General features: G+C 36.9%; 1 protein-coding gene across 1 annotated transcript in view; it reads left to right on the forward strand.

The window, feature by feature from the left end:
* The window catches only part of RC3H2 (ring finger and CCCH-type domains 2), a 64,779-nt gene extending 54,280 nt beyond the window's left edge, over positions 1–10,499 (forward strand). The window contains exons 11-18 of the mRNA XM_006892590.1: positions 1,349–1,563; positions 4,422–4,849; positions 5,891–6,061; positions 7,359–7,505; positions 7,798–8,011; positions 8,240–8,324; positions 9,936–10,017; positions 10,322–10,499. Coding sequence (XP_006892652.1) covers positions 1,349–1,563; positions 4,422–4,849; positions 5,891–6,061; positions 7,359–7,505; positions 7,798–8,011; positions 8,240–8,324; positions 9,936–10,017; positions 10,322–10,468 — 1,489 coding nt within the window. The 3' untranslated portion in view covers positions 10,469–10,499. The remainder of the gene's footprint in view (positions 1–1,348; positions 1,564–4,421; positions 4,850–5,890; positions 6,062–7,358; positions 7,506–7,797; positions 8,012–8,239; positions 8,325–9,935; positions 10,018–10,321) is intronic.
* Positions 10,500–10,995: the final 496 nt, after the last annotated feature.

Raw genomic sequence — 10,995 nt, forward strand, 5'->3', positions numbered from 1 at the left:
CTGTAAGCAGTTCAAATCCACCATCTGCTCCATGGAAGAAAATGGATAGTCTCCTCCCTTGTGATTTATAGTCTCTGGAGGGTCAGCTCTGAGTCCATTCTGACTCAGCAGCACACACAAACAACATGAATGTTTTCCTTCTGGATTTTGATGCACTTTTCTTGTTAATTCTATTACTACTAATCTATATATTACAGTAATACATTTTGACATGAAAGGAACAAATACTTCTGCCCAATAATAGTTTCTACTTGTTATAAGGAATGCTGAATCATTTTCCTTATTGCCTTTAGTTTCAAAGAATACCCAAGACCCTAAAATAGCTCTATAAACTCTAAACTAGTAAGAACGTTGTAACTAATATTATTAATCACAGATCTTTTTTTGCTTTGTAGATCTTAATACACAGTTGAATATAGATATAAACATCTACTAGACTAATCTACTGTACTAGATTAAAGGTAGCTAGTGCTTCACTCCAGCTTTAAAAGGGTTTCTCTGGTTTTAGGAAGACCTCTTAATCTGACTGCGATGCAAGATATTAAAATCTGTGTCATTAACAAGATCTTTTTTCAGTCACCACAAAACTAAAGTTGGGTCAAAATTTGACTTCTTAAAAGGGAACGAGAAAACCATGGGATCCTCTGAAGTGATTAGTTAGGGACTTAACAAAGAAACTCTCCTTTTTTTAAAAAAAAATTTTTTTTCTTAATTAATGTATCCAGACAAAGGTTTGTATATTTTGAATCAATTTTGTGAATTATCAAGTATAATAAGTATTCATTCTTTCATTGGCTATTTATTGAATAAATATTACATATGTATTTATATATTACATATGTATTTATACATTATAGTCTGGGAAATATTCTAGATGCTGGAGATACGGTTGTTAACAAAACATATGGGCAGGAATTAGCATTTCATTTTAAAGATTAGATTACAAAAATAGAGCAGTTCCTTCTTTCCATGTCCGTGTCCCCCAGAATTTTACTAGCATACTGTTTTCTTATTGTAACTTACTAAACAAGTAGTTTTTTTTTTAATTCCCAATAGAAATAGTCTTATTTAAAGAAAAGATAAAAAACAAATTATGTATCACATTAGTACCTAGGATTTGTTTGCATTTTCTATTTCTCTCACCAGTAAATGAAATCTGCTACTGTAACCCTGTGAACTAACAATATAAGATGGCAGTGAAATTCATTCATTGCTTTATTTGTTGTTATGGAAATTTATAGAGTGATTTCTAGAAATGATTTTACATTATAATACTATGACAAAGTCTTACTGAAGAAGACCAGTCAGTCACTGTGATTTATCCCTCTTTGTTAAATTATTTCCTTAGTAAAATTGGTTCTCCACCCAAGACTCCTGTAAGTAATGTAACAGCTACCTCAGCTGGGCCCGCTAATGTTGGAACAGAGCTGAATTCTGTGCCTCCAAAATCCAGCCCATTTGTAACTAGAGTACCAGTATATCCTCAGCATTCTGAAAACATTCAGTATTTTCAAGATCCGAGGACCCAGATACCTTTTGAAGTTCCACAGTACCCACAGACAGGTAAGTAATTTTAGACAATTCTGTGGGGGCTGGGAAATGTAATTTAAACATTCATTGCCCTTAAATAAATGAGATAATTTTTCCAATAACTTCTACTTAATAAACATTAACCTCTCTACTACAGAACTGTTTCCTTGAAATCTATGTTAAATAGCAATAGTTTTAAGGTTATCATTCCTGCAAATCAACTCTGGTAGGTGAATGAATTCAGGAGTTCTGTAAATGTCCTAAAAAGGTTTCATTGGTGTATGTACTGGTAACTTTTTGGAGAGGCATTGCATGGGTTATATAGATTTTCAAAGATTTTTAGCCTCTGACCTACACAGTAAAGGTAATTCTTTAAAAACACAATGCTCAAGATTAACCTCCTTTACTAATTAAACTGTTGTTGTTGTTGTTGTTGTTGTTGTTGTTGTTGTTACGTGCCATCAAGTGACCTATGACTCATAGTGACCCTATGTACAACAGCCCTAAACCCTGCTCTATCCTGTGCCAACCTCATTGTCTTCAACACACCTTCTTTTATCCCAGTCACTGAATCAAACCATCTCCCAGAGGGTCTTCCTCTCCTACGCTGTCCCTCCACCCTCCCAAGCAGGATGTCCCTCTCCAAGGACTGGTTCCTCCTTGCTATATGGCTAAAGTATGTCAGATGAAGCTTCAGAATCTTTGTCTCCAAGGAGCAGCCTGGTTTAACCTTCTCCAGGATGAACCTGTTTGTTGTTCTTAGCAATCAATGGTGTGTATTCAATACTCTTTTCCAACACCACAGCTCAAAGGCATCAATTCTCCTTCTATCCTCCCTAGTCATTGCCCAACTCTTTTGATGCATAGCAAGTGATTGCAAAGACCATGGCCTGCATCAGGCGTACCTTCGTCTCCAGACTGATACCATTGCTCTTCAGTACTTTGGAGAGGTCCCTAATAGCAGACTTTCCCATCACAATACATCTTTTAATTTCCTGGCTGCTGGTGCCAAGAGTGTTGACTGTGGAACTAAACAAACTAAAGCTGTTAACAATCACAGTGTCTTTACCATCCATAGTAAAGGCTGCAGTCCTTGACCTTTTGCAGCAAGTGGTTCAGGTCCTCCTCAGTTTCAGCAAGCAGGGTGGTATCATCTGTATAATGCAGATTGTTGATGAATCTTCCACCAGTCTTGATGCCACACTTCGCATAGAGCCCAGCCTCCCGGAAAATCTGTTCTGCATATAGGTTGAAAAGGTACGGAGATAGAACACATCCCTGGCGTACACCCTTCACAATTTTGAACCATGCAATGTTTCCTTGCTTTGTTCTGACGATTGCCTCCTGGTCCAAGTATAGGTTGCACATTAGCACGATCAAGTGTCCTGGGATTTCCCATTCTTCTCAGAGTCAGCCACAGTTTGTTATCATCCACATAGTCAAACGCCTTTGCGTAATCAACAAAACATAGGTAGACATTCCTCTGGAACTCCTTGCTTTCAGCCAAAATCCATTTAACATGAGCTACAGCATCCCTAATACCACAACAGTCCCTTCTAAAGCCAGCCTGCATTTCTGGCAGTTCTTTGTTGATTTTTGTTCCAGTCGTTTTTGGATAATCTTCAGCAGAATCTTGCTTGCATGTGATATCAATGATGCTGTTCTATAGTTTCCATACTCTGTTGGGTCACCTTTCTTTGGAATGGGAACAAATATAGATCTCTTCCAGTCAGTTGGCCAAATGGTTGTCCTCTAGATTTCTTGAGACAACTTGGTGAGATCTAGAGCAGCATCTGTTAGGTTCAATATGTTACTTGGTATACCATCAATTCCTGGGGCCTTGTGTTTTGCCAGTTCCTTCAAAGCAGCTTGAACTTCTTCCTTCATCACCATAGGCCCTTGCTCATATGTTGTTTCATGAAATTCTTGTGTGTCTGACAATTCCTTTCAGTACGGTGGTTTTATATTCTTTCCATCATCTAATTTAACGGCTACTTCAGAGGTTATTTTTGGTTTAAGATTTAGTTCAAAGATTATCTCAAGACAGTAGTTTTAGGGTCCATCTCTAGCCTCAATGGCTCTAGAAAGTCTGGATTCCATGAGAATTTGAAATTTTGTCTCACCTATCCCCCCTTTTGATTAGGATTCTTCTGTAGAGTCTTGGATCAAACATTGAGTAATAGAAAGTAACAAAGATCTTAATGAGATCAGATTGAAAACAGGCAACTGAAAAGATTAAAATGTTTAGTGAACAGTGGGTTTATATGAATGTGGAGGAAAAACTTTAGGAAGAAAGTGTAAACATGATTGCACAAATGAAAAATATAATCTTTGTCACTTAATTCTATGTGTAGATATTGTTGAGTTGATACATATTTTGCTATGCTGTTTTCAAGAACAAATGTAAAAAGACATTGCCACACAGTTTTAAATTGATGACTGTGCTTAGAAATACATTTTTTTCTGTGATAGCCATCATTTGTGGCAACGTATTAAACAAAACAAAGTCATGCTCTATATACTTTATCCAAAGCATGTAGCAAGAGTACCTTAGAAAGAATTTCACCAGCCATCTGTTAATAGCTCAATCATGTACATTTTTAAATAAATTTTTTTACTTTAATTGTGATTTTAATGAAAGTTTACAGAAAAGTTAGATTTTCTTTCATTCATTGTTCCATCAGTCATGCTCTTTTACGTAGCTATTTAATTAGATAGTGACCATTTTCATTAGTGATATCTCAAAAGTATGGAGTTTTCTTATAGAGTAGGTTAACTGTAGTTCAAAACTCATTTTATTGTTCTACCATAAAGGCTGTCTTTAGATGTAATCCATTATAAAATGTTGACTTTTCAAATCACATTAAATGTTTCTCTTTTCAATTTTCAAGGTTATTACCCACCACCTCCAACGGTACCAGCTGGTGTGGCTCCCTGCGTTCCTCGTTTTGTGAGGTCCAATAATGTTCCAGAGTCCTCTCTCCCAACTGCTTCTGTGCCATATGTCGATCATTACAGTACATTTTCCCCTCGAGATCGCATGAATTCTCCTTACCAACCTCCTCCACAGCCGTATGGACCCGTTCCTCCAGTACCTTCTGGAATGTATGCTCCTGTGTATGACAGCAGGCGCATCTGGCGTCCACCTATGTACCAACGAGATGACATTATTAGAAGCAATTCATTACCTCCAATGGATGTGATGCACTCATCTGTCTATCAGACGCCTTTGCGGGAAAGATATAACTCACTAGATGGATATTATTCAGTGACTTGTCAGCCACCAAGTGAGCCAAGGACAACTGTGCCTTTACCAAGGGTAAGTGATGACAGACATAGGCGTTAAACACCAAAAGCACTATCTCTAGAATTTAGTCATCAAGGCATATATGCTGGTCCTCTGCTTACTAATTCTGTGACTTCAAGAATTACTTGACCTCTCTGTAACTCAGTTTTGCAATACAGTAATAATGGTACCTACCTCATCAGGCTGTTAAATTAAATTAAAAAAAATAAAGATATTAGAACTGGGCCTGATACATGTTAATCCTCAGTAAAAAGAAAAATTGCATTGGAAAAGTCTGCTGTCAGAAACCTCGCCCAAGTACTGAAGAGCGCCTGATCCAGGCCATAATCTTTGCAATTATTGGCTATTTATCGGAAAGCTGGACAATGACTAGGGATGGTAGAAGGAGAATTGATGCCTTTGACCTGTGGTGCTGGAGAAGAGTATTGAATGTACCATGAACTGCTAAGAGAACAAACAAGTTCATCCTGGAGAGGGTGAAGCCAGGCTGCTCTGTCGAGGCAAGGATTCTGAAGCTTGTCTGACATACTTTGGACATGTTGCAAGGCGAGACCAGTCCTTGGAGAGGGACGTCATGCTTGGGAGGGTGGAGGGATAGCATAGGAGAGGAAGACGCTCGATGTGATGGATAGCTTCAGTGACTGGGTTAATGAGGGTAGGTGTGTCAGCGACGATAAGATTGGCACAGGATAGAAGAGCAGGTTTTAGGGCTGTTGTACATAGGGTCGCTATGGGTTGCAGGCGATTCAACAGCACAACAATAACAAATGTTGTATTTAGTTAGGAAATGGGAAGTCAGAATAAGATCAGCATTAAAGCTTGGGGCCTTCCCTCACCTTAGTACCCTGGTAATCCCCATTTATTTTTCTTAAACAAGAAAAGTGAATATTTTTATTTATTTTAAATGTGTGGAGAGTGTAGGATAGAGTGACTTCCTTGTGTTTTTTGTTGTTTTTATACAAAATAAGTTGGGCTTTGTTTTTTCTATTGAGGATAGTTAAATTTATGTACTGTTCCTTAGATGATTAAGATTGTTTCTTTTATCCCCCATAGGAACCTTGTGGTCATTTGAAGACCAGTTATGAGGAGCAGATAAGAAGAAAGCCAGAGCAATGGGCACAGTACCACACTCAGAAAGCACCTCTTGTCTCTTCAACACTTCCTGTGGCAACCCAGTCACCAACACCGCCTTCTCCTCTATTCAGTGTAGACTTTCGTACTGATGTAAGAAGGGTTTTAGTCATTTGATATTGCAGGGATAAGTCATACAAATGGCTTCAGAGTACTCTTTTAAACCAGGGTAGCTGTTTTGACTATTCGTGATTTCGTGTAAAATTGTGTTTAGGTTAACAAACACTGTGTAAGTGTTATAGCTACTTAGTTTTGTGTGACTCCAAAGACCATTTAAACATCATTCTTTCTCTAAGAATTAAAAAATTTTCCAGCAGTATAATTCTCATTATTTTTATGGTTTTTATTAATAATAAGATAGTTACCATTTATTGAGCAGCTACACTTGTCCAGGCAATGTACTAAACATTTACATAATGTAATTAGTTATATTTATTTCCTGACAAAACCTTAGGGGCAGGTATTACCCATATTTCACAGATAAGGGAGCTTACCCAGAGAAGTTAAGTAATTTGCCCTATTATTGAGCCTTCAATTAGTAGTCCTTGAATTGGATCTTGACCTATCTAAAGCCTGTCTTCCCAATCTCACAAGAAGTACAGAAATGCTTACTATAGTATTCATGCTGTCTATATCATTGTTCATTATTTTTACTGGCATTACAGTTTTTTAATAGAAAGATGATTTCTTCTTATCTTCATGTTTTCAGTTCTGTTATAATGAAAGCAGTTTTCCCTAGTTTATTACTGATTCTTTACCCCAGAGATTCTAACAAAGAATTTGCTAATTCTCATTAGGAAAATTCCCAATGTATACAAAAGTAGAGGAGTTAATCTAATAAGCCCCATTACTTATTATTCACATTTTGTAATTATCAACACATAGCCAATCTTGTTTTGTTTATTCCCATTTTCTGTTGAGATAATTTTGAAGCAACCCTAAATGTATTTTTTTTCCTTATTAATATGCATGGTTCTTTTGGGAGAAAAATTGTAAGTTTTCAAAAGACAATGTGAGCACTTTTTAATATAAGGACTACATAGTATGTGTGTATTGATGGGGTTGCCTCCCTTCTTTTTTTAGAGCACTCCGTATCATGATTAGGTGGTGCATGGTTTAAATGCATATTTGTGTCTCTTGGTTTGATCATACCAGTCATGGATTCCATGAGCACTTAACAAAATAAAAAGATAAGGCAAACTATGTTTATTAATAAATAATAGAAATAAAATTTTTATAAATATTTGTTACTTATAATATTTTTTTTATATTAGTTATTGGAAAAGTTCATTGTGAAGTTCTTTGTCGTCTATAATAGTTACTTTACAGTCATTACAAGTTTATAAATTTACTTTCTAACGTCTGTGCTTGTTCCCCCCACTTCAATCAGTTCTCTGAGACTGTGAGTGGCACAAAATTTGAAGAAGACCACCTTTCCCATTATTCTCCCTGGTCTTGTGGCACCATCGGCTCCTGTATAAACGCCATTGATTCAGAGCCCAAAGATGTAATTGCTAATTCAAATGCTGTGTTAATGGTATGAATTGAGGGGGGGAAATAATGCATGTTAACTCAAGCTTAAGAATAATTGATTGCTATTAATAGTGTTGTTATAAACAGCAGGGTTATATTTAAGCATGTCTCAAATGCATTTAATATGTCAACTAGTCTTGTGTATTAGTTTAATGCTCTAGAATAGATGTTGGATTATCAGTGTGATCTGTAGCATGGAATTAAATTTACTAGGAAACTTAATTGTCTTTATACTAGCATGTTCGTGGAAATAAGTCTCTAAAGTATATTCTTTCATTTTTCTTTGGTTAATGCAGGACCTGGACAGTGGAGATGTAAAAAGAAGAGTACATTTATTTGAAACTCAGAGAAGGGCAAAAGAAGAAGATCCAATAATTCCTTTTAGTGATGGGCCTATCATCTCAAAATGGGGTGCAATTTCTAGATCTTCTCGTACAGGTTACCATACCACCGATCCTGTCCAGGCCACTGCTTCCCAAGGAAGTGCAACTAAACCCATCAGCGTATCAGGTAATCCATTTAACTCATACATACCTGGCAGGTGCTAGACATTGTCCTTTCTAATCCTCAACCTGTGGGTGTAGCTTTCACCCCCTTTATTTAATAACCATAAACTCAGAAGTAACTAGTTTAATTTGGATCATATGGCAGTAGCATAAACTAAGATCTTTTTTTTTATAAAGTATGCAGTCTCATCTGTATATGGTTTTTCACTTTTTTGATTGTTTCCTTCTATAGATTATGTCCCTTATGTTAATGCTGTTGATTCAAGGTGGAGTTCTTATGGCAGTGAAGCCACATCTTCAGCACACTATGTTGAACGGTAATGAATATTGCTCTTAGTACTTTAGTATTCTCTGTTCTCATACTTGTATATAATCTGAATACAGATCTTACACTTAGTTTTCATGATTTGTGCTTTGCTTGTTTGAGCTATATTTTGGAATTATTTTACTTTTACATTTAGAACGATGATTTAAGTTTTTAGAATTGTCTTATTAAATAAAGCATATATTACTCTTGTTATTAAGTCCTGTTGAGTCAGAACCAATTTTTAGCTGACCCTCATTGTTATTAAGTGCCATTGAGTAAGAACCAATTCATAGCCAACCCTCATGTGGGTTTTCAGAGGCTGTAAATCATATAGGTGGAAATTGCCCATTTTTCTCCCAAAGAACAGCTAGTGGATTTGAACCTGTCTTTGGATTGCCAGCACCACACCTTACCTACTTGTTAGGTGACATCGAGTTGACTGCAACTCTTAGCAACAGTGAGAAAAATGGATATGAACCCTGCCCTATTCTGTACCATCCTCATCTTTAAGGTACTTGAGTCCATTGTTACTGTCACTCTGTCAATCTTTCTTGAAGATCTCTTTTGCTCCACCTTTCCAAGCATGGTGTCTTTATTAAAGGACTAGTCCCTTCACAGAGAGTTCTGCTGAGTTAGCAGTAAGAAGCTGCACTGTAATTCCAAGGCCATGTGGTTCGAATCCACCAGCTGCTCTACAGGAGAAAGACGGCCCCTCTCCTCCTGTGTGACTTACTGCCTCTGAAAACTTGGCGGAGAGTCAGCTATGAATCGGTTCCAGGTTGATGGCACACAACAACATCAGCAGTCTCTCCTAACAACATGCCCAAAATTTGAGTCAAAGTTTCACCATCCTTTTCTCTAAGGAGCACACTGGTTGCAGACTTGTTTGTTCCTTTGGCAGTTGATGAGATACCCCATCCTCTTCTCCAACACTACAACTCAGAGGCATCAATTCTTCCTTTGTTGTTCTTATTCATTGTCCAGCTTTCAGTTGCATAGCAATTGCATAGTAATTGAGAAGACCAGGCTTTAGTTTGGGTGCACCCTGGTCTTTAAACTGATGTCTTTGTTCTTTAGCACTTTGGAAAGGTCCCTGGCAGTACATTTTCCAATGTCTTGATTTCTGAGTGCTGTTACCAAGGGTGTTGATTGTGTGTCTTTATCTATCATAATGTTGCTGTGTCTTCCATCTATCATAATGTTGCTGTCTATTATGATGTTGTCTATTGGCCCAGTGGTGAGGATTTTTGTTTTCTTAATGTTGAGATGTAACCTTTACTGAGGAATATAGTCTTTGATCTTTGGCAGTAAGTTTTTTCATCTTCACTTTGAGCAAGCAACTTTGTATCATCAGAACTCCCTCAAGCATATAACTTGTTATTAGGTATCATTGAGTTGAAACTAACCCATAGCTGAGCCTCCAGGGGATTTTCAGCAGCAGTAAATCACAGGAGAGGATACTACCCATTCTTCTTTGGTGACATAGCAGATGGTTTCAAACTGTGCCTTTGAGAGGGCAGTGTACTAGGCCTTCAGAGCTCCCTAAAGCATATATAGTCATTACTATTTTAGTTGCTTGTTTGTTTCATTATTATTACATTAACAATATTTCTTTTTAAAGGGACAGATTCATTGTCACTGATTTGTCTGGTCATAGAAAGCATTCCAGTACTGGAGACCTTTTGAGCATTGAACTTCAACAGGTGAGTTCTTTGTAAATTAGGTTTCAATTTTAGAAAAATAAAATGTCAGTCAAAAACTAGCTTTAAGGGAGCTCTGGTTGCCTAGTGGTAAGAAGCTGCGTTGCAATCCCAAAGGTGCACAGTTCCAATCCACTGGATGCTCTGCTGGAGAAGGAGAAGCAATCTCCTCCTGTGACAATCGAATCTGATTCGATGGTACATAACAAGGAGAAAAAAATAAATTAAAAAAAAAAGAGAAGGGGGAAGATTCTTTTTTTTTTTAAATTAAAAAAAAGCTAGCTTTACTTTCTTTTCCTTAATGTAGGCCAAGAGTAACTCTTTGCTTCTTCAGAGGGAGGCCAATGCTCTGGCCATGCAACAGAAGTGGAATTCCCTGGATGAAGGTCGTCATCTTGCTCTAAATCTCCTAAGCAAGGAAATTGAATTAAGAAACGGAGAGGTAAAGAAATGAGGCTTTCAGCTTCAGGTTCAATGTGTTTGTTATGTTGACCACTATTGCACTTTTAGTTAAATATTTGATCTATTTTACTATTCCTTTTTTCTGATGTATGATTGCTTTTACAACTTAAGCATGGTCCCAGATCCCATAAATAATTTTTTAGTTAAATTATTGGGCTCCTTAATTTAAAAGGCAAACCCCAATTTCCACAGAAAAAATAAAATCAGCATTTTTTTTTTATTTTACAGAATGATTATACAGAGGATACAACAGATACTAAGCCTGATAGGGATATTGAATTAGAACTTTCAGCACTTGATACAGATGAACCTGAGGGACAAGGCGAACAAATTGAAGTAAGTACTACCATTATTTTTAGGAGATTTTTGTTCGATTGGAAATGAAAGTATAACATACTTTATATACTGAAGGATTGACAGATGTTATTTTCTTAGGAGATCCTGGACATACAGCTTGGTATCAGTTCTCAACATGAGCATTTGCTTAATGGAACAACAGTGGAAAATGGGCATCCAGCC

The sequence above is a fragment of the Elephantulus edwardii genome, unplaced genomic scaffold (assembly GCF_000299155.1).
Source record: "Elephantulus edwardii isolate Elephantulus edwardi_28Jun2011 unplaced genomic scaffold, EleEdw1.0 scaffold00116, whole genome shotgun sequence".
In the NCBI taxonomy this organism is placed as follows: domain Eukaryota; kingdom Metazoa; phylum Chordata; class Mammalia; order Macroscelidea; family Macroscelididae; genus Elephantulus; species Elephantulus edwardii.